The 23,230-nt window shown below is 35.7% G+C and overlaps 1 protein-coding gene across 2 annotated transcripts in view; it reads left to right on the plus strand.

Moving 5' to 3' along the window:
- Positions 1 to 23,230, plus strand: part of TAF2 (TATA-box binding protein associated factor 2) — a 117,766-nt gene that overhangs the window by 39,143 nt on the left and 55,393 nt on the right. For both annotated transcript variants that reach the window (XM_003340684.4, XM_056823154.1), the window contains exons 9-14: positions 12,948 to 13,047; positions 18,109 to 18,194; positions 19,178 to 19,313; positions 21,128 to 21,282; positions 21,923 to 22,037; positions 22,517 to 22,626. In XM_003340684.4, the coding sequence (XP_003340732.2) occupies positions 12,948 to 13,047; positions 18,109 to 18,194; positions 19,178 to 19,313; positions 21,128 to 21,282; positions 21,923 to 22,037; positions 22,517 to 22,626 (702 nt within the window). The remainder of the gene's footprint in view (positions 1 to 12,947; positions 13,048 to 18,108; positions 18,195 to 19,177; positions 19,314 to 21,127; positions 21,283 to 21,922; positions 22,038 to 22,516; positions 22,627 to 23,230) is intronic.

A 23,230-nucleotide genomic window follows, 5' to 3' on the forward strand; every position in this document is an offset into this window, starting at 1 on the left:
GAAGTACATTTTCATATTTCTTCTCTTAGATTAAGGCTGGTTGTAATAATTTCACAGCATTTAAATCACTTCTTCCTGGCTAAATGCCATGACTCCTGTGCTCCTGTTGGTGAGACTTCTCCATTATTAGCCATCACATTTTGTCTCTTTAGAAATCTTTAGACCATGCTTTTTGCTTCGCAGTCAGCTTACTAACCTAAATCAGATTTACGATATTCTTACTTTCTGGTCATCCTTCTGTTGTGCTTTTTGCCTCTGAACTGGCTCTCCAGTTACCAGTGAAATCTCTGGACCTTCAAGAACCCTTGGGCTCCAGTTGGCATGAGTTCTCTATCATTAGCCCCACCCCAGATCAGTCTTCTCTCTGACCATTTTTGTGCCCTGCTACTGCTACAGTACCCCTGCCCACCATTCCCTCATATATGGAAATAGTCATATCAATCAATTGCCCAATCTCTCTACTCACCATTCCTGTGCTTCCTAGTCCTCTTCATTCCCTAGTAATTAAGAGGACGACTCCCTTCACTTATAAAAATGAAAAATCCTTAAGATTGGAATCATCTTTTGTATTTGTATCCTTAGTGCTTAGCCCTGAAAAACGGCAAGTACTTAATAAATGTTTTTTTAGTCATTCATTCAATGTCTCCCTTTTTTCCAGTTGATTCTTAATAGTTTTCCCTGCCTCATGTCTCTCCCTACTCCAAAATTTTTTCTTAAACACAGATCTAACCTTGTGATTTTCCTAATTTAGTAAACTCCAGGGTGCTTCTGTTACATCTAGAATAAAATATTAACTCCTGGTTTTTAAAGCTCTTCATAATCTGAACCTAAGATGCCTTCTTTATAGCTTCATTAAACATTATTTCTTTTCCAGAACTTCACAGTTCTGAAAAACTGGCCTTCTCTTTCCCCTTATACATAGTAGTTTTCCATCTCTTTGTTTTGTACCTTTGCATTGGCTATCTCCCCAATCCTTGGAATATATTCTCTAAAACCTTTCTCTTTCTTCAAGTATCACCTCCTGCATGAAGTCTTTCCTGACCATATCTCTGTCAACCTGGAAAAACACGTAACTACAAAGTCAGCAAAACCCAATCTTTAATCAGGAAAGAGAGAAGTCCATAATAATCTGTCACTACACAGAGCCACACTCCAGATACTACACAGAGTTGAAACCCTGGGGCTCTGGGGACAATATCTCTGGAAGAATCACTGAGGGATATGATCCTCCAAATAATAATAGAACTTGGGGACTTATATACCTTTTGGGAACTAAGGACAGGGAAGTATGATTGATTAGCTTCACAATGGCTACCAGGAAATGAGAAATCCAAGACAGGATTATCATGGAGAGGCTGACGCTTAACAATAGATATTAGAAAGAGTCCAGCCAAAGGTTGAGCTTCTTGGGAGAGGACTTTGATACCATGGTAGAAACTACCAAGACAAAAAGGGAACTTAACATTTAACTGTCTACTAGTCCCACCTAAACTGGAATTATTAAGTACTTTAAGTCTGTTGTTCAGTCTGAAACAGGTTGAGTCTGGGTGAGGTCTTAGGGGATAGGGGCAAACTTGAGGTTCTCAAAAACCCAGTTGACACATCCCCCTTTGTAGGCAAGGCCAAATACCATTGACCACACAAAAGGAAACAAAGGTGTGTGCCTAAGAAAGTTTGACCCTGTTACTAAGGATGGACAACATAGGGCATAAGTATAGACAAATGGCATTCTGGGTGCACTCCCCAAATGTAGCAGCACATTGACAGTTGGTCAGAAGACAGGTACTCTTCCTCTAGCAAAATTTTAACAAATGATACCCCATTTCCCAAAGTCTTTCAGTCTTTCAAATTTGATGGGTCCTGATAATAGGCTTCAGTATCCTCTTTTTAAAGTAGAAGTCTCTTACATGCAGGTTCTTGGAACAGTTTAATTGCGACAAGGGAAAACATGAGAAATCTATAACCACTTTTCCCAATAGGAATTGATTGACTCTCATATATATTTGCTCATTATTACATATAGGACTAAAATATGCTGCTAATTTTGGTCTGATTTATGTATTATCAGACCCTAAATGGTATTTGACACTGGTGCTTAGATCAGCATTAAAAATAACCTCATTAGCTAGTTTTTAACAACCTCATATTTCTAGTAAAATATTTGTGCAAATTACAAATATACCTAAGCTATATACGTGATCAGAAAAGATTGCCTTATCTTACCAAAGTAATCCTATAGTAAAAGCAACATTAAAAATAGATACAAACTAAACTCTAGAAATATGAAGGCAGAAACAAAATCTACACCACAAGTTTATCAAGGCTTGTAAATCTGAAAATGGCCCTTCTCACTGTTTGTGGAAAAATAAAAATATCAGCTTCTAAGTAAAATTCTAACCCCAAACCATGTTAAGAATGCTTGCATGACAATTTTGATTTCAAAGCAAATTTTAAAAATTAAATTAAAAATTCTCAAAATTAAAAATTAAATCCAGAAATTAAAATACTTCTAACTTCCCATAAATTCAATATTCTCACATCTCCTTTTGGAGATTGAGATGCTGAATATCTAAAAAACATGTTTTCATTCACTTTTAACTACTTATTTAACAACCATGCTCAAATGGATTAGACATTTTACTCCAATTAACTACTATTTTAATTCCTTTAATTCATGTTTCCTTCTAGGAAACATTAGGAAAGAAATACCATAAAGGAATAATGATGCAGCTGAATTACAGCCTAAGCAAAAAGACAGTAGACAAGAATTATTGTGGAAGTAATTCTCAGTATCATGGGATACCCTGAGTTAACTGAGTCCTAGCCTTACTAAAGTAATTTTTGGTACACAATTTTCAATTTCCCGAGTATCTACTTATTGGCAAAGAATGGCTAAATTTATCATCTAACTTAGGTCTGGTCAGGTGTTTTCATTCAATTCCTAGGGACAAAAGGCTCCCCTCTTTTTATCTAATTGTTTCCTGCCTTGTAGCCCCAAAATGTATAAACTTTAATGGTACTGAGAAGCAAGTTGGTGTTTTATTCTAACCTTGTATATAAAAAAATGTTGCATAGAATTTACTATTTGTATAGGTTCTCCCCTTTTGACACTGGTATCTGCTAGGTTTTTCTTATGTACTGAATTTTTCCTAATAATACCTCCGTCTAAAGTTTCAGAAAAAGGGACTTCTTTTTTTGCTTAATTATTTGAAATGGCTACAATTTCTACATATCTTCTCTTCAATTCCTGTATATTTTCAGGAGTTGCCTATCTATGACTTTCTCTTTTTCATGATTACAGAAAACTTGCTTTAACTGGAGAAAAGAGGGAAATGACTACAGTAAGGGAGAAATGCTCCCCTAATTTGGAATATTAATGCCATGTATAAGTTGGCAATGAGGCATAGCCATGCATAGAACCTGCCAGGCATAACACAGAGATTTCTTTTTAGGGTATCCAGCTGAGAGTTCTCTTAGACTTCCCATGATCTGGAAATAATCTGCAGTTACCCAAAGTCACAGTCAGAACTGCTTGCATCACTAACCAGTTCTTTTCATAGCATTCTTTCTAATTATTTTCCCATACAATTCAACCTTAAATGGCAATTCTCTCCAGTCATGTTCAGGATAAAAAAAAAATAACATCTTCTGTTGTTAACAATTATCTCCATAAACATCAATCAGGCTCTATACTCTTTCCAAAATTCCTCTGATGTCACCTTGAGAAAAAAGAATTACATTCTTCAATTTTATTTATATATATTGAACATGTGTTATGCAACTTAGAAAAGCACTCTGGAACTTTTGTTGTAGGTTTTCAAATCAACAGATGTATTAAACCTTATAACAAAATAAAATGCTACTAGTTGCAATTTTCTCATGTTAGCTAGATATGGGAACTAGTTCTTTTTCTTTCTACTTCTCTACTTAAAGGGACCTTGCTCAGGATAAATACTATTAGAATTCCAAGGGGAAATAAAATGGCAAATTTTATACCAGGTTCAGAAAAACTAAAAGGCAATGAAAAGAAAAACCAAAAGAAAGAGATACTTAATCCAGTTCAATTGCCTTCTGCTTGGTGAAGTGCTTCCCCTTTTAGTAGAGATGATTTCTATGTAGAGGTATCTTGAGGAGGAAGAGAGCCTCTTCAGGTTCCTTGTAGAGCTGTCTTAACTGGACTCCTGGTTCAAGATTTAGAAAACTTTGTCTAGGTTTTAGCTCCCTAGGAAATGACTTGAGATAATAGTTAAGGCTCCAGGGGTTCTGACTGAGTTCTTTTTCAACAAGAAATCTAGCAAAATTAACATTAACAGATTTTGATAACTTTACCCACACTCCAGACTGGGGTGGTAAATGCAGTGTGCCACTGGAGAATTCCCAGGTGGGAAAGTCCTTTCCTAATAGCAGTCTGTGCCAATGGTTTCCTATCAGAGAAAAATAATATTCAAGGGTAGATGCTGAATAGGGTCAGTCTTCCAGACTTAAAAGGAAGAGATAGAGATACATTACTATAGAAAAAGCAACCATTAGGATTTACTAGTCTTTAATGTTTACACTCCAGAAATTTACCTAAAAAAAAAACTTCCAAAAATCAGGCTGCAGTGCCTGGCCTTTTACTTCTCAAAAAGTAGAATCCATAAAAATTTTTTACCAAACACAAAATTTAGGATTATTAAGGAAAAATTTAAGATTAACTTTAAATCAGAAGAGAGTACTTAAATTACAATGGCTATTCATCTCCATTTCTTTTATCTTTTGTTTTTTTTTTTTAACTCTTAATTTCACTTGTGGCTGCAAAAATTGCATTTCTCTCAGCTACACCCTAAACCTCTCTTTTGGGCTAAGGCAGAAGCCACTTCTTAGAGGAATTTGGTTGTTCAGTTTAAATACTTAGGGTTTTCTTACCATTAAACACAAAACATTTTCCAAATATTTCTTGTACATTTGCAACAACGCAATAACTAGTCAGGTCTTCCTGTTTACCAAACTAAAATTAATTTTCTTTACTCCAAAATACATTAATCAGAAAAACCTCATCTCTAGAAATAAGTAACAGCTTAACAAAAATATGAAATTATAGTACTCAAATCAAGAGTTAATATACCTAAAATAAATGCATCTCATTAGTAACATCATTAAAAATTAACTGCTGTTGATATACAGTATTTCTCACATTAACCATACCAAAACTAGAAAGAAAAGACTAAAATATAAAGTTGTGAATCCTCAGCCTTACTTTATCAATGAATGAATTACAAAGGCTGAAATATTTTACCAAAATGCCAGCTGACAATTACCCACAAGGGGTGGGGTCCAACTGGATTTGTCTTGGAGGTGTGTTCTAAATTCTTCTAATATCAGAAGAATTAGCAACATGTCTCCAGTGTCTTTGAGTCTCAATGGGGGAGAGAAACAACCACAATGTGAGTGGCTTCCTATTGGGAATGATTATGTTACAGAAAAAAACCCTTAATATCCTTGGAGCCTGTCATTGTGAGGCATCCCCATGTAGTCTTTTGGGAAAGGAACCTTCTGAGGAGGATTGAAACCTCCCTTGGTGAGGTTTTAACTTATGTAGCAGCTCATTGCAATCTTCCTTTAGATGTCTAGACTTATGACAGTTAATAACACCTTTCATCCCTTCACCTCTTAGCTTGGTTCTTGGAAGGAAAACATCTAGGAACAGAGAGGTTCAGTGAAGCAGATCCTTGTTTCTTTGACTACCACTGTTGTAGCTGCAAGTTCATTATTTTATTCCTTTTCTTAGCTAACTCTTAAGCCTTGTTTAGTCCTGCCACATAGATAGTATTAAAGGTGACTATGGCATCAGAACTATCCAGAGAAAGACCAGAATTTGCTCCAAATATAGTAATAAACTTATTACAAAGATCAAAAGAAGATTCTCCTGTATTTTGAGTGCAAACATGAATTTTCCCCCTATTGACAGACTTTGAGAAGGCCTTGGGAATAGCTTCTAATAAGGCCTGTCCAATTTTCCTGGCCTCTTGGAGGTGAACTTCAGGCCCATCCTTTCTAGCCATTAACCGACTTATGTGCTCTAAAGGATTGTCCCACTGAGCTCTTTTAAACCAGTGAGCAGCATCTCTAGGGCCCACTAGTACTTGATCAAGCCAGGAAAGAGTGACTTCGAATTCTTTAGTGAATTCCATTGGTCTCTCTCTAACTCTTGGAAATTCCTTAGCCATAGATCTGAGTTCAGCCTTAGTCTAAGGAGTAAAAGATGCTTAAAATGCTCTTGTGCCTTCCTTTCCCTTGATTTTAAAAGAAAATTGAGGAATTGGAACCTCGGGTGAGCTGAGAGGCTTAGGCAGCCTGCATACAAGGAGTGGTAAATTACCAGAGTCCTTAAAGTCTGCTTAAGGTCATCTATTTCTTTTTGCAATCTGGCAATCAGATTTTCAGTTTGTTCCCTATCCTGTTTTTTTAGATCTTTCCCCTTCTCCTGGATTAACCTGGTTCTCCTCTTTACTCTTTTTCTCTCCCTACTTACTGATTGATCTGACACTAATTGTCTCTTGTTACTCTCGTGGAGCCACTGGTTGTAAGCTTTCCATTTAGCATCCTCGATCCCATGACCTGCATCATTTAAAATAGACTGCAGATCATCTTTTTCCTATCAAAAGAGCCCTATCTTGGCCAGTTTTTCTTGAGTTCTAGTTAACCTCTGCCACTTATCTAAATACCTATAAGTACCTGGTACTCCACACAGCATTCCCCTGTGGTGGGTTTTCTGGGGGCCGTTTTCTGGGGGCCCACGTGAAACTGTATTTGCCTATTTAATCCCTGATTAAAGAGAGGTTCACATTCCCCGATACATGAGAGAGTTTCCACTTAACCCAGCCAACCTGCTAAACTGAGTCTAGACTGGAACTCGGCGGATTCCTGTGTACTTCTCATGTTTGGTGTCAGTTAACCGGTGGCTTAGGCAGCCATAACTTCAAATCTTGGTGGGACCTTCATTTATGTGAACTTGGAAAAACTCTGAACCACTGAAGTAGTTAGCAAAACCCAATCTTTCATCAGAAAAGAGATAGATCCATAATAATTGGCTGCTAATACTATAGCTCCAAATACTATAGAGTTGAAACCCTGGGGCTCTGGGAATAATATCTTTGGGAGAATCATTTCGTGGGATGATCCTCTCAGAGATACTGTTCCCCAGAGTCTCAGCGCCCTTGGCTCTGTGTGGTTTTTAGGTACTTGACTCTGTGGGGTGGCCAAATATTGAACACTATCTCTTTCCTGATTAAAGACTGGGTTTTATCTGACTAATGGTTCTGTGTTTTTCCAAGTTGACACCCCCAAAGTTCATGTCATTTCTACTTAACTTGCCTCAGTTTTAATTGCCTTTTGTATTTATCTTGTATATGCTGGTGGAGAATCAACATGGAGCAATGAACAGAGTGTAGGCTTCAGAGTCAGGAAGACCTGCATTAGGTCCTATTCCTCACATCACATATAGTGACTGTTTGACCCTGGGCAACTCACTTAACTCTTCACTATTCAACTCTAGGCAACTCTCTTATGCTCTAAGATGCTGAGGAAAGTACTCATTGAGATTCTCCTCACAATGAAGTTTTTTATTCCAAATCACATGCTCTTTGAGAGCAGTCTTTGTTTTCTTTTTATTTACAACCCCAGTCTGGCACTTAGTAGTTGATTAATAAATGCTTGTTGATTTATTGATTTTTGTTGCAATTGTTCATCCCATTCATATTGTCATAGTCATTGTATGTATTGTTTTTTTTACTTCATTCTTTTTTTTAAACCCTTACCCTCCGTCTTGGAGTCAATACTGTGTACAGAAGAGTGGTAAGGGCTAGGCAATGGGGGTCAAGTGACTTGCCCAGGGTCACACAGCTGGGAAGTGACTGAGGCCACCTTTGAACCTAGGACCTCCCATCTCTAGGACTGGCTCTCAATCCACTGAGCCACCCAGCTGCCCCCTGTTTACTTCATTTTGCATTAGGTCATGAAAATCTTTACCCAAATTCAGCTGTGATCTTAAGCCACTTAGTTCTGTGGTCTTTTCTCTTTCTTCATCTTCCTTAACCTTTTTGCAATTTTTGCTACTGTTGATTAGTTTATCCACCTGGATACACTTTCTTTTCTTGCCTGTGGTTACTCTTGATACTCTTCTACTAATCTTATTGCTACTTCTTAGTTTCTTTTGCAAATTCATCATCTGTTTCCCAGATTATTAAGGCCATCCCCTAAAGCTTTGTTACTTGAGCCCCCTTTTCATTTGGTGTTTTCATTAGCACCTCCATTTTAAAATTTTAATTTAATTTTAAATTTATGAATATACTTATCTAACCCCAAGACACAGTTTCATAATACCCAGTTTTTGCTGGACACTCCTCCCTTGATATTCTGTCAACATATGCACACGCCTTGTTCATGACTGGTTATTCCACTTCTTATTTGTGCATAGCCCCAATCCATACCACTTCCAAACTTCTTTCTTCTTCATTCACCACTTGTTATCACACTTCATAAATTTGGAGTCATCCTAGATTTTCCTCCCTTATTCATTGAAAGCTGTCCGTGGCCAACTCCTTTTTATTCACTATTCACATCTCATATTTAGTGTCTTCCCTTCACTCATTCAACTACTACCCTAGTACAGGCCATCATCTTTTACCTGAAATATTATAATAGCCTTCTAATTATTTCCTCTGCTTCCAGCCCCACCTTGTTTCACACATCATATATACCTCTAAATAGAATTTTTAAGGTGGAGAAGATTATGACTTTCTCCTGCTCAATAATCTCTAGTAGCTCCTATTGCCTTTAGAATAAAATAACATATTTCTTAGCCTTACATTTAAGGTCTAATGTAATCTAGCACCATATGCCTTTCTAACTTTATGTCACAGTATTACTGTTCATACTGTGTATATCCTATGAAACTAGACTATTTGTTGACTGATTTTGACATTCTACCTCCTGACTCACTTTTTTTACATAAGCTTTTGGCCTTTCTCTGAGCTCTTCTCTCTGCTCAGTCCCTGGAAAAAAAGCAAGCTATTTTTATCTCTTTTCATAATCCTTTTCTTCAGGGACTGGTTAAGATGTTACCTTCTCTAAGAAATTTTCCTTAGTTATTAGTGTCTTCTCCTTCCTCAGATTTCTTATTATGTAACTTTGTGCATATTGTGTGTAACTCCTCTCCTAGCAGCAAAGGCTGTTTCATTTTTTTGTCCTTGTATCCTGGTGTTTAGCATATTGCCTTGCATATATCTTTTAGTAACTTTATTGAATTGATTGAATATAGTTTCCAAGTCATCTTCTATATGTCTCTCAAAATTCTTCCATCTCCTTCCTTTCCTTTCCCTTCCTTTCCTTGTTGTTAATTCATTCTGTACTCTACTGTCAAAATGAAACCTTGAGAGCAAAGATCTCATCTCATTTTCCTTTCAAAAACTTTTAGTGGCCCCTCACTTCCTATCCAGTAAAATCCAAACTTTTTAGTATGACTTCTCAATTCTGGCCCTGCTTATATAACCTCTCGAGTTTTAGCTCCCACAGCTCTTACTCATACCTTTCTTTCCAGCCATACCAAATTGTCTCCCATACCTGCACCATGTTTCTCACCTTGGTGCCTTTCCTCATGTACTGTCCTCCATATATTGTCCTCCTGTTGAAATTTTGCCTATCTTTCAAGACTATATCGTATGTTAGTGATGCTGTGGCCAAGAGGAAGGTACTAGGATTTAAAGACAGGACCTTGGCTCAAGTACTAATTTTATCTATTCTGTGTTAGCTTGGAGGAGACATTTAACCTCTGGTTCCTCATATATAAGGTCTCTTACTGCAAATATAAAAACAAAGAGGTCAGACCTTTAGAGCTTCTTATAAATCCATGCTTTTATGAGTCTTTCACTCCTAAGTAGATAGTCTTTAATTGTCTTCCAGACCTTGTGTAGCACTTTATTTATACTATTTCTGCATTTAACCTTCTTTAACCCTCTATTAGACTATAAGGTAGTGGAAGGCCTTCCTCATCTTTGTTTTCCTGTAATACTTAGCAGTACTTTCTTTATACATAATGGACATGCAGATTTTTATTAAATAAATTCATGAATAGAAATTCCCTTCTTTTTAGTATAGCCAGTTTTAGTGTTGAATCAGCTCATAATCCAACAATTCTTCCTTTATTAAACCCACTTTTTTCTGGCTTAGTAATGTGTTATGGAGTTGAGTGTTCACACTAACTTCAGGTGTTTTTAAAATAGGAAATCATTTTTTCTTTCTAATAAAATAAGAATATGGAAGGAGAGAGATAGAAGTGGGGGAAGATCCAAAGTGGAGAGAGTAGTTTCCACTTAGAGATCTCTCTGAATACCCAGCCATGATCTCTGGGTATTCTAACCTCCAATTAGTAAGAGTGAAGCAGAATCACTTTCTCTCACTGGGCCAGTTGCACAAATGCCTTGGAGGAAATTGATGTATTAAATCAGTATCTCTCTTATTATAAGAGGGGATACAAACTGAGGATCAGAACAAGGGATCCCTAACTAAGGGATCCAGCTATTCACCCTACAACCAACCCTCACATCCCTTGCAAGAGGGAGCCTTTGGGTCTTCTGGCTAATTTACCAGTTCCCTATTTCTATCTAGGTGTTCCCCCCAAACTGACTAAGTTACCTATTTATGACCCTCAGTAGTTGGTTAGATTTAGTTCAAAAGCTATCTCCAAAATCTGTTATGATTACACTCGAAGGGCCAAGTCCACCGCAGGGGGTCTGGCCCCTAAGGTAAAACCTCAAAACCAATCTGACAGGATTTTTAGATTAAAAATCTTATGGAAAGCACAGCAGATATGGTCAGACCCTTTTTTAGATGTTCCCTGGTCAAACAGAGAATCTTCTAAAGATGATTTAGAGGTTTCTCCTTCTCCACAGTCAGGTTGAGGTAGCTAAGTTCCAACAAGTCACCTTTCCTCCACCCTTCAGGGCAGGAAGAATCAAGTCTTCTTCTCTCCAGGAAGTCACTCACTCTAGCAGTTGTCACTTCCCAACTGTTCCTCCTCTGCCTTCTACCTGCTAAAATCCTTTCCCTTGAGTTCCTAGTATGTGCCTTAAAGACAATCTTCCACTTCTCTTAAATTTTATACTGTCTCTATCCTTTTCCCATTACACTAGACATTCTTAATTCTATTAATCTCTAATTATACTTTTAATCATTTTGTTTGCTCTTGCTGATTTGATAGATTGGCCTTGGCCTTTTTTATGAAAGACCATTTCTTTTATGTATTGAGTTCACAGAAAGACAGTGTAGCATAATGGATAGTGAAGCAGCCTTCAAATCATGAACCGCTAATTTGGGTTCTGGTTCTGACTCTCATACATATTGGTATGACCGTGGGTAAATCACTTCAACTATTAGTGATCCAGTCAACTCTAAGAACTTAAAAGTTATAGTGAAAATGCCCGCCTGCATTGAGTACAAAGTGATCTCTAAACCAATGAAATTGTAGCCTATTGAACTGACTTGAGTGATTTTCTTTTCTTCAAAGGTTTAAGAAACCCTAATCAGTTTAAATCATGTGGAAACTGGATGCATAGCTCCATATCTTTGTTTCATGCTCATATTCATGTAGTAAATTCAAGACCCAGGACTGTCACCCCAGTGGTGATGTTTTTCCATGTTCATGCTTGGGTCTTTTCAGCCCCTTATGTAACTATATAAAGTATAGTTCTATATATTGCCTTTTTTTTTCTTCATAATATTAGGTGATAAAACAAAAAAAGTTACTTAGAAGGCCAAGATATTTTAAGTATTTTGCTTTTCACTAATATACATTGATTCTTTGACCAACTTTGGATTATTTGATATTTCCAAAATTGTGATAATTACTTATTAGTACAGTGATGGCAAACCTTTGGTACAGGTGCCAAATGGCACACAGAGCATTCTCTGTGGGCATGCATGCCCCTCCCCTTCCTCCTCCCCTCCCCCCAAGAGTTCATTAATAGAAAGGCAGAGGGACTCAGGTGGAGTTGCTCCCTTCCCCCTATCCAGTGTGCCTAATGAAATTTTTTCATATCACCTGCCCCTCTGCCCAGAAGCCCAATGGGAGCACTTCCTCCCATCCCTGTCTGGGGTAAGGGGCAGGATGGGGTGCACACAGCACTCTGTCTCTGATGGGGGGCCAGCAGGGCATTTGGTCTAGAGAGTGGGTGGGGGTAGGACCTGGTACTCCATAAGGTTCTCCATCACTGTCTTAGTACATGCCCCTTTTTTCTAGGTTAGTTTCATAAAAAGGATTGGTAATTTCTTCAATTGCATTAGATATGCCCTGTGACATGGCATTTTATCTCCTAGCTCTCTGCTTTTCCCCAAACTTCTCATTGTGCATACCTTCTCATTTCTGCCTCCAAGAATCCATAGTTGACTTCAAATCTTAGTTTTTAGGCCTGATACACTGGTCCTATTCTGAGTACTCTGATCTCTAAACCAATGAATTTCTAGGATCCTTCTCAAACATACCTCCCCTCCTCAGAAACAAACTACTCTATATTTATTTTGTATATATTTTGTATTTACTTCTCAATAGACATGTTGTTTGTTCTAGTAAAAGATTAATTCCTTGAGAACGAACAGTTTCATTTTTCCTTGTTATCCTCTGTGCCTTGCACTGCACCTTGCCCATTGAAGGCACTTGATAAATTTGTGTGTTGATGAAATGAATTGTTTCTGTTGATTCAAATAGTATGACCTAATAGATAGGACCCAGAACTGGAAAGAAGAATGTTACTTCACTCCTTATCTTGTCCTCCCTTTATTGACTATTTAACTTTGGTCATCTATACATTGAAGAAGTCTCCCTATCATCTGTAAAACTCTTTCTGCTTAGAAGTTACATAATTTCTTATACACTTATATGGTAAAGAGTCATTAATATTTTAACTTTTTTACAGGTCTGATGAGTGGGTATTGAAAGGAATTTCAGGCTATATCTATGGACTCTGGATGAAAAAAACCTTTGGTGTTAATGAATACCGCCACTGGATCAAAGAGGTAATAACATTATATTTATCTTATATATTTATTGGGTACATAAATGGACCTAATATTTGTAGTTATCCATTTGAACCCTGAAAAGCATAGTTTTTTTTCCTCTTCATGTTGAAATATGAATTCTAATAAGGATGGTGTTGATGATGTTCTTGAGATACTTCTAAGGTTATTGAAGTCCTTAGTACCTCTCAGTGAGATAGTCCTGTGAGCCTGCCTCACTGGGTTCAGTGAGCAGATCAGTCCACCAGACAAGTTGTTGAAAAGTAGGAACAGGGTAGGGATTCTTGTGAAATGAGGTATTAGAAAGGGAGGATTAAGAAATTAGGATTCCCTACTTATTAGGGGTTTCTCAGTAATCACCTGCCTTCCTAAAACCTCCTTACAGAGATTTCTTCTTTTTCTTCACACTTCCTGGGCCCTCACCTGACTATGTAGACCAATGGTCGACTAGCTAAACCTGGCACTACTTAATCCTCCCAGATTGATTTTAGGATGTAATAGGTCTTCAGAGATATCTAGGAATGAACTCAGGATGGTTGGATCCACATTAGCAGGGCTAGGTCAGAGTTTGTCAGATCTCATCAACACTGTAGTTTGGCTTAGGTTAGCTGGTCACAGATCTTAATAGCTGGGAATGCTATTAGCATACAGGAACAGTTTGTAATTTCTTCAAAGAAGGGTTTTTCTTCATTCAGGATCAACAGAGGTAAGTCTATTTAGCTCTAGGGGACAGGAGACTCCTCAGCTTCAGAGATGGGAAGCCCAAGAGCTCCAGTCAGCTCAAGAGACAGTCCAAGAACCCCCAGTAACTGTTGGTGTTCACTTTTTATCCTTTTTCTGTGTTCTGGAACTCTTTGGTTCCTGGCATGTGTCCGACTCTTTCTTTGCAAAATCTCTCTTTTTCACATGTTGCAACTGTTAGGATAGGATTTGGATAAGGAAAACACAAGACACAAGAGGGAAACATATAAATAAATCTGCTTTATTATTTGGGAAGGAAAAAGAAAGAAGAGTATAGGGATATACCTATTCTTATTCTTAAAACTAACTATATTAACTATGTTACTAAAGTAAAACTTAACCAAATACCCCAATTCTTACAGCAGGAGTCCAAAAACAAATAGAGCCAGGATCCTTTGTTGTTAGATGTCCAAGCAAGTCCTGATGTCCAAGTAAGACTAATAATGCTGCCAGTAGCCAGATACAGGGAAAAACTCTTTTCACAGTTTGATCACAGGCAAACTTCTCTTAAGGTCTTTAGGATTAATCCAGGAGAGCAGATACCCTCAGAAGACAAACTGTTGGTCCATAAAATCTTCCCAGATCCTTAGGCTTGGGCTCCCATGTGACCTTTGATCACGTGCCACTGTCAATCATTCCTAGTTTTGCATTTTTCAGTTTTTGCACAGTTTTGCAAATTGCAAACCTTTTCATCATTTTTCACACAACCCGTTTCTCTTCTTCCCCTATTATAATATCCAAGCAATAAAATAACCATTAATTTTTATAACTTTCGTGTTTCTTGATTATTTTATAATTTTAATTAATAGCAACACAAAAATAGCTAAACTTTTGACATACCCTGGGACATTCTGTGGGAGCATCTGGTTATCCTTGCCAGCATCAGTCTTAAAAGCTAAATCTTTCTTAGCATGTCTTAATAGCCATTAATTGTTCTGTCTGATAAATTTGTCTAAACAAATATTTGGACAAACATGAGTTAATCTTTCTTGTCAGTACTAGCTCTTGGAGTATTGAATTAGATAAGATTAATATCTGTTCTGAAAAATAATACTTCTTACTGGTTCTAAACTTAACTTGATTCAGCTGCAAATGGTGCTGTAGTATTGCTGAAGAAATAAGACCAGGGATACTTCATATATGTAATCTCTTGTGTTCTCTTTCTCAGCCTTCTCACCTTCTTATTTAGTTATTGAAAAGCCTTAATTTTTTTAGTGGGTATTTGTTTTTGTTCTGGGTTATAAGGATGATATTAGAAATTAAGTCTCATTATATTAGTTTAGAGATAAGAAGAGATAAGAAGTGAAGAAGATGGCTTGAGAAAGAATTGGAGTTGAAACAGATTTGAGACAGTATCAGTTTCAAATGTTGACAGTTTAATGGTTTTTCTGTGGCATTTGGTCTCTGGGAGTGACAGTTACTCTCTGGGTATGGCTGTTACTCTGAGTTCAGGGAGCAGGTGACATCTATTCTCTCTCTCCTCACTGTCTGAGGTAGAAGGAAATGAGGGAAAAACCTGAAGGAGCTAAGTGATTTTCCTTTTCCAACTTGGGAAACACTAGTGACTGTCTATTGCAGTTTCATATATTGTTTTTATATCTGAGAAGACCAAAGAAAGACCTGGTCTTTGGTTTGGACTCTGAGTCTATTAAGGCTCCGAGTCCTAACTTGGTTCTTGCTGAGGCTCAACCAGCTAGCCTTTGTTATTTTTATAACTTGGAGATAAAGTTAAGAAGTATATCCTTTGTGTAAGAATAATAGTGTTTAGTTTATGGTAGAAACAGGGAAAATTTGGGTTAGTCAGATCAGGAAGGATCAGTTTAGCCTGTGGAAACAGGAGAAGTGATCCCTTGCAGAACCAGGGAATCTTATTTGGGTAGAGTTGGAATCCTAGAGCTAAAAATACTTTTTTATCCTTATATTTTCAATAAATAGTTTATTTTTATATAACAAGAGTCTCTTTAGCGTCCTTGTGCCTAACCCTGAAGAAAAGTTTGCTTATGAGCTTCACTTCACTGATATAAACCGAAGATATTTTGTAAGCACAGCAATCAGAATTTCAAATCAGTTTAGTTTTTCATAATCAATTTATTGCCTATTATTTTTGCAGGGTGGAGGGGTATCACTTATAATAACTTAAACCATCTGCCTCTTAATGTTGGTGGCTCTTCTCTGTAAAGTTTCAGATACTATATCTTTGAGATATAAAGCTGGGATAATTCATATGATTCTAGATCTGGTACTTGGAATAGCACCATAATTATATATGAAAATGCTATATTTCTATATTTCATGGCAGAAGGGAAGCAATCTTATGGTTAGTTGCTACAGAATTGAAAAAAATTCCAACATTTAGGATTGAAGTCCCTTGCTTTTCATTTTCTTAGCAATTAGAGCATTGTGGATGCTCTGATTAAGTATGTGGCATAGTTGTAATAATTTTTTTAAATTTAAATAGTTCTTGGATAAATATAAATCAAAATAACTCTGAGATGTACTACCTTATACGTAGCAGATGGTCAGTATGACAATAAAGGAAAATAATAAATGTTAGAGGGGATGTGGCAAAATAGGGACACTAATGCATTGCTGGTGGAATTGTGAATTGAGCCAACCATTCTGGAAGGCAAATCGGAATCATGCCCTAAGGGCTTTAAAAGAATGCATGCCTTTTGATCCGGAAATGTCACTACTACTACATTTGTATCCAAAAGAGATTTTTAAAAGTGGAGATAGACCTGTTTGTACAATAATATTTGTAGCTGTGCTATTTGTGGTGGCAAAAAATTTGAAACTGAGGGAGATGTCCCTTGATTGGGGAATAACTGAACAAATTGTGGAATATGCAGGTGATGGAATACTATTGTGCTTAAGGAATGATACACTGAATGATTTCTTTAAGAAGTGGAAAGACCTACATGAACTGATGTGGAGTGAAATAAGCAGAACCAGGAGAACATTATACATAATAACTGAAACATTGTGAGATGATCAAATGTAATAAATTTTACTACTAATAATAATACAATGATGCAGGACAACTCTGAGGTACTTCTGAAAAGAATGCTATTCACCTCCAGAGAAAGAGCTATTGCAGTAGAAATGCAGAAGAAAACATGATTTATCACTTGTTTATTCAGGTATATAATTTGGGGTTTGGGTTTTAAAAGATGACTACAAAATTGAATAATATGGAAATAAGTTTTGAGTGATAATACTTGTATTACCCAGTGGAATTGCTTGGAAGGGAGAGACAACATGAATCATGTAACTGTGGAAAACTTCTGTGTAAATTTGTTACTGGAATAAAAGAAATAAAATAAAATAAAATATTTCTCAGAGCAGCTAAATAGCACAGTATATAGAGTGCCAAGCCTGTGGTTGAGAAGACCTAGATTCAGATATCACCTCAGATACTTCCTAGCTGTGTGACCCTGGACAAATCACTTAAATTAAGCTCAGTTGTCTAGCCCTTACTGTTCTTCTGCCGTGGAATCAATACACATTACTGATTCTAAGACAGAAGTTAAGGGTTAAAAAATAATTTTTTTTTTCAGACATTTCCTGGTTTACTGTGATGTAAGACTCCCAAGAACATTGTTAAGCTTCATTGTTGCCTCGCAACATTTACACTAGTCATTTTCACATATATTATGTAGATATCTTTATAATGAATTAAAAAAGATAAACAAGATTGACATTAACTGCATTTAACAATACACACCACATTCTACACTTAGATTTTTCCCATTTCTTTTAGAGGAAGAAGACTTATAACTGTTCTGTTCTGGCATCAAGATTGGTCAGTACAGTTGATCAGAGTTAACCTGCTTTTTAGTACTATTTTTAATTTACATTATTTTAGTTATTCTATGTATTGTTCTCTTGGTTCTCCTTACTTTATTATGTATCAATTTATTCAAATCTAACATTTCTTTGAATTCTTTGTTTCTTATTGTGAATAGTATATTCTACTGTATTCATGTTCTGAATTTTTATCCTTTTATCTGTTGCCAAATTGTTGGACACTTAACTTTTTTTTTTTATTGGTACCATAAAAAGTGCTTTTGTGAACATTTGAGATATATTAGACTTTTCTCTTTTTGACTCCCTTATAGGACCTCTGGCCAGTAGTGGGAGCACTGAATCACTGTGCTTTAATTGCCTTTGTTTTCTTTTGAGAATAATTTGTACTTTTATAAAATGTTTCTTTTGAAAAATTTATGATTCTAGGAAATTAAAGATCATTATACAGGTCTGATATTTTATATTCAATAAACATTATTTATCATCTTTTTATTTTAATTTTATATTGTTTAGGAGTTGGACCAAATAGTGGCATATGAACTAAAAACTGGTGGAGTTTTACTACATCCAATATTTGGTGGAGGAAAAGAGAAGGATAAGTATGTTTATTTAACTGTAAGATGTTATAAACTATGTTTTGTTGAATCAGCAGTATATTTTATATGTGTGGTGAGAATTGATTGAATCCAAAGTCAAAATACAATAATGATCCTCAAGTACACTTGAGTAGTACTTTATTTCTGTTAATGCTTAACTCATTATTGTTTTTCTGTTTTTAATGTGATTGTAAAGTATTATATTAAGTGAAAGAAGAGAAAATAAGTTAACCTTTTTAAATGGGTATTTTTTCTTTGAAAAATATAATTTACTTCTATTTCTTTTTTTTTTAAACCCTTACCTTCTGTCTTGGAGTCAATACTGTGTATTGGCTCCAAGGCAGAAGAGTGGTAAAGGCTAGGCAATGGGGATCAAGTGACTTGCCCAGGGTCACACAGCTGGGAAATGTCTGAGGCCAGATTTGAACCTAGGACCTCCCGTCTCTAGGCCTGGTTCTCAATCCACTGAGCTACCCAGCTGCCCCCCTTATATTTCCATAGTTTCCCAATTTCAGTGTAGATTCTATTATCCAATCCAAGTTTAAAACTTTAACTGATTTATTGAAATAAATGATTGCCAAAGATTTTATTAAAAATGGAATCCTAAGTAGACGATCAACTACCTGGATGGCTCTGAGTAGAATATGTTAGAATACATTTTTAGTGATATCAGAGATACCACTTGTGCCATCTTAGAATAATAAAATCATGGAAAAAAATGCTTTTTCCCCCCTATCAGATCTACATTGTCATTAGCACAGCATATCTTATTTTCCTGGTTCCTTATTACTTAAAATACTCATCACTATAGCAGATAAATAAAATGAACTCCACTAATACCAGATAATTAGTAATCAATTACCTAATTCTCTTGCCCAAATGAAATTGTATTTTTTTTTACGTAGTCATTCCTTCGTTGCTGACTTAATATTGTATTGTATGATTTGTAATGTCTTTAAAATGTGAAACTCTGATTTTTCTTGTAGTCCAGCTTCACATCTACATTTTTCAATAAAGCACCCACATACTCTTTCTTGGGAATATTATACTATGTTCCAGTGTAAAGCTCATCTTGTAATGAGGTTGATTGAAAATAGAATAAGTATGGAGTTTATGCTACAGGTAAGTGGATTAAAACATATTTATAATTAATGAATTGTGTTGTCTGTATAAAATTCTTTTAAGGGAACTAAAATGTTCTTTGAACTGAGAGAGGAAATATATGATTTTATTCTCAGCTTTGTCATTACTAATGTTAGGAAAGTCACTTGTAGCTTCAGTTTTCTCATGTGTAAAATGAAGATAATAGAAGAGGATTTCTAAATGTAGTTGATATTTTATTGTATAGACTTTAGGTTTTTTGAGTAGGAGTACATTCCTCCCTACTCTAGGCCTGGCACTCTTGCCTGTTCTGTTACCTAGCTACCCCAAGGGAATCCCTTTTGCTAATACCTACTTAATGTTGTAGGCAATGTTTTATGTAAGTGCAATCAGAGTTGTGGAATTTCAGAGCAGGAGAGAATAGTTGCTTTCATCTTTCTAAAGTCCCTTATCTCAAAAGAGGAAACTGACACACAGAGTCTTTAAGTGATTGGCCAAAGGTCACAACAGGGTAGTGGCAGGTTCAGGACTAAAGTTTGAGATGCCAATCCAATGCTATTCTCCTGTACGAGATAAAGTTCTTAACTTTGTTCCTTGCTCATTAGCATTCTGATCTTATAGAAAGAGGAGCAGAGCTGGAGTCAGAACACCTGGGTTTAAATCTTAGTTTCTATACCTAGGTGACCCTAGGTAAGTCATTAAACTTCCAGGAACCTCAGTTATATATATATAAGATAGGAATAATACTATTTTACTTAATCCATAGGATCATTGTATAAGTACATTAAAACTATAAAATGTTCTATAAATTTGAACTCTCCTAAATCACCATATGATGCTGTGTAAGTTATATGATCACCTCCAATAACTGCTTTTTTCTACCTGTGTCCTTTTCTGTCCCCTTCTATGTATTTTTCTCCTGCTTTTTCTTGACTTTGGAGTATGAAGTAGAAATATTCATTGAAAGATTGGCCATGATGAAAATTTAATCCTAATGATTATCAACTTTGTCTTAAAGAATTATCAGTCTATACAGAATTTTGCATGCAGTATAAGAAATAAACTCATGATATTAATTGTTAGGACTGGAAAAAGTTTTAGAGCAGCTCATTTGTGAGCTAGTCCATTCTTTTGACATGGGAGAAAACTGAGCTCCAGAGATAGGAAGTAGTTTTCCTATAGTAATCATTATTTTCTCAACAAGTCCAATTTTTATGAAATAGAAGTAATGCTTATTCATTTACCAATTTTGTTTAATCCTTGAGTATATGATTTCACCTCTATTCTAATACTCTATGAAATAGATTTGTTTTATCCATTTTGACATAGGTATATAGCAATAATATAACATAATATTAACACATGCTTTATCCATTTATGATAATGTGAAGTAATTTTCATTATTTTGACAAGCATTACATAAAGAAGCAGTAAAACCCTTTTGCACTGCTCTCCTATTTTACTACCTCCTTAGGGCCTGGATAAAACTTGGGATTCTTGCAGATTCTGCCAGTGGAATGCAAACTGGAAGATACCATGCAAAGATTTTTAGTATTGGGTATTTAATGGCCTGGTCTAGAGACTGCCTTTTTGGTTTTTAGAATCTTATCACTAGTTTGATCAAGGTGAATTTTTGAGTCAAAGCTACTCTTCTTATAAACCATTTAATAAGTTAGGGAGGAGTCAAGCTCTGCATTGGTGAGAAAGATGCACCCACTCCTGTGAAATGTACAGGTCCTTGATATATGGAAGTGATCTATTGTAAAGTAGATATAGGATTTAAAAAGTTTATTTTATGTCATTTGAACCTTCTGATTAATACTTTTATTTTACAGGTTTTTAACAAACTGCTGAGTCTGGCCAGTACAGCTTCATCTCAGAAGTTCCAGTCACACATGTGGAGTCAAATGTTGGTTTCCACATCTGGGTTTTTAAAATCCATCTCCAATGTCTCTGGCAAAGACATTCAGCCTTTAATAAAGCAATGGGTGTATCCTTCTTAATGGTTATAGGTAGTTTAAAAAAGTGTGGGGAAAATCTTTGACACTACTTAGGAGGAAAATTTTGAATTACCAAATACTAAGCAATAGTAAGGATAATCATAAACTTAATTTTAACTTAAATTTCTTTAATACAATACATTAGCATGTAATGATTAAATTTTTGTGCTTTGCTTCAGGATGTAATCAGTTAAAAAAGAGTTTAAAGGAATTGAAATAGATTGGAAGAGAAATTCCACTAGAGGGATCTCTAGGATAACTTGGAAAGTACAATTGTGTGGCATATTTTCAGATGTGATTTGTAGTACATCATTCTATTATTAATAGACTTTTGGTATGATTTGATTGGTATGTTGGAGGACTGTTTTTAAGTATTATTATTTCATATTAGTATTGTTTTAGTAGTTGAGTGGTATAATTTTTGGTTCTCTCGAAATACAAATTTCATTAAGAATCCTTAAGTTTGAGTAAACATTTTGGGGAAAATTTTATAACATTTTGCCACTTGATAGTTAAAGTATGCTATGAATCTTAAGGATGGATTGGAGCCCTGCTAGCAGAAGGGTAAAGTATCTATTTTTGTTTAGTTCACAGTCATTTTCCATGTAAAATTTCCTAAACAATTTTCAGAGATCAGAGTGGAGTGGTAAAATTTTATGGAAGTTTTGCATTCAACCGAAAACGAAATGTTCTTGAATTAGAAATAAAGCAAGATTATACCTCTCCTGGAACCCAGAAATATGTGGTAAGTTTTTTTCCCCTAAAGGCCTTTATAGCATGGTTTGTTTTTAAACCCCTTTCCTCCATCTTAGAATTGATACTATTAAGTATCAGTTCCAAGGCAGAAGAGCAGTAAGGGCTAGGCAACTGAGGTTAAACAACTTGCTGAGGGTCATAGCTAGGAAGTGTCTGAGGTCATATTTACCAGGTGCTCCCAACTTCAGGCCTGGCTCTCCAAATCATGTATTCTGTCTTGTTATGTTATGTCTTGACTATGGTGTTTCTGGGCAAGTCACTTAATCTGTAAGTGCCTTAGGCAAATTTCAAGCTTTATAAATTGTAGATCAGAATTATTATGCAGAGTTTTCTCTGTGGAAGATCCTTGCTAATAAAATCAGAGGTTGAATCTTTAGAAAAAATAATGATCTTAATAAATATGTCTAAAGACATTTTGTCCATTTTTTATAGTAGAACTATCTTTGAACAATGTATCTTCTTTTAAAGGGCCCTCTTAAAGTGACAGTACAAGAACTAGATGGATCATTTAATCATACATTGCAAATTGAAGAAAACAGCCTTAAACATGATATACCCTGCCATTCTAAAAGCAGAAGGTAGGTATCAACATGTTATCAGCATTTATAGTGGGTGTTAGAATATAATGTTACCAACATTTATAATTAAATATTAGAACTTTAAAAAGAATTTAAAATACTTTTGCTTAGGTGGCATTTTTTAATAAAGGAAATTTGTATAAATTATATTTTACTTAAATATAGAATTATCAAATTTCCTTTCTGTGTGCTTTTCTCTGAACACAATTCTGTTTATTAAGAATTAAGAAAATAGGCCATAGAAATTTAATTTCTGACCCAGGACAGAATTAAGAAAGACATGTAATAGGCATGACTTTTGGTTCTTACTTAGGATCATAGCTTTATAACTTTAGACCTGCAAGAGACCTCTAAGGTCATTTTGTCCAGCTGTCTTCATTTTACTATGGAGCACACTCATATGCTGAGAAATTAAGTAGAAAGGTTCTGGGACTCTCCTACCTCTTGTTTATTTTTGAAAGTTTTTACCTTTGATTTCTACTTCCTTTGTAACTCATTCATTTGCATAATGATATTTTGTTGCATTTTTGTTCCAGCCTGGTTTACTTAGATTGATACTTAGATTTCTTTTAAACTGTTATTAGTGTATTGTCAAAAAAGCATT

The sequence above is a fragment of the Monodelphis domestica genome, chromosome 3 (assembly GCF_027887165.1).
Source record: "Monodelphis domestica isolate mMonDom1 chromosome 3, mMonDom1.pri, whole genome shotgun sequence".
Lineage (NCBI taxonomy): Eukaryota > Metazoa > Chordata > Mammalia > Didelphimorphia > Didelphidae > Monodelphis > Monodelphis domestica.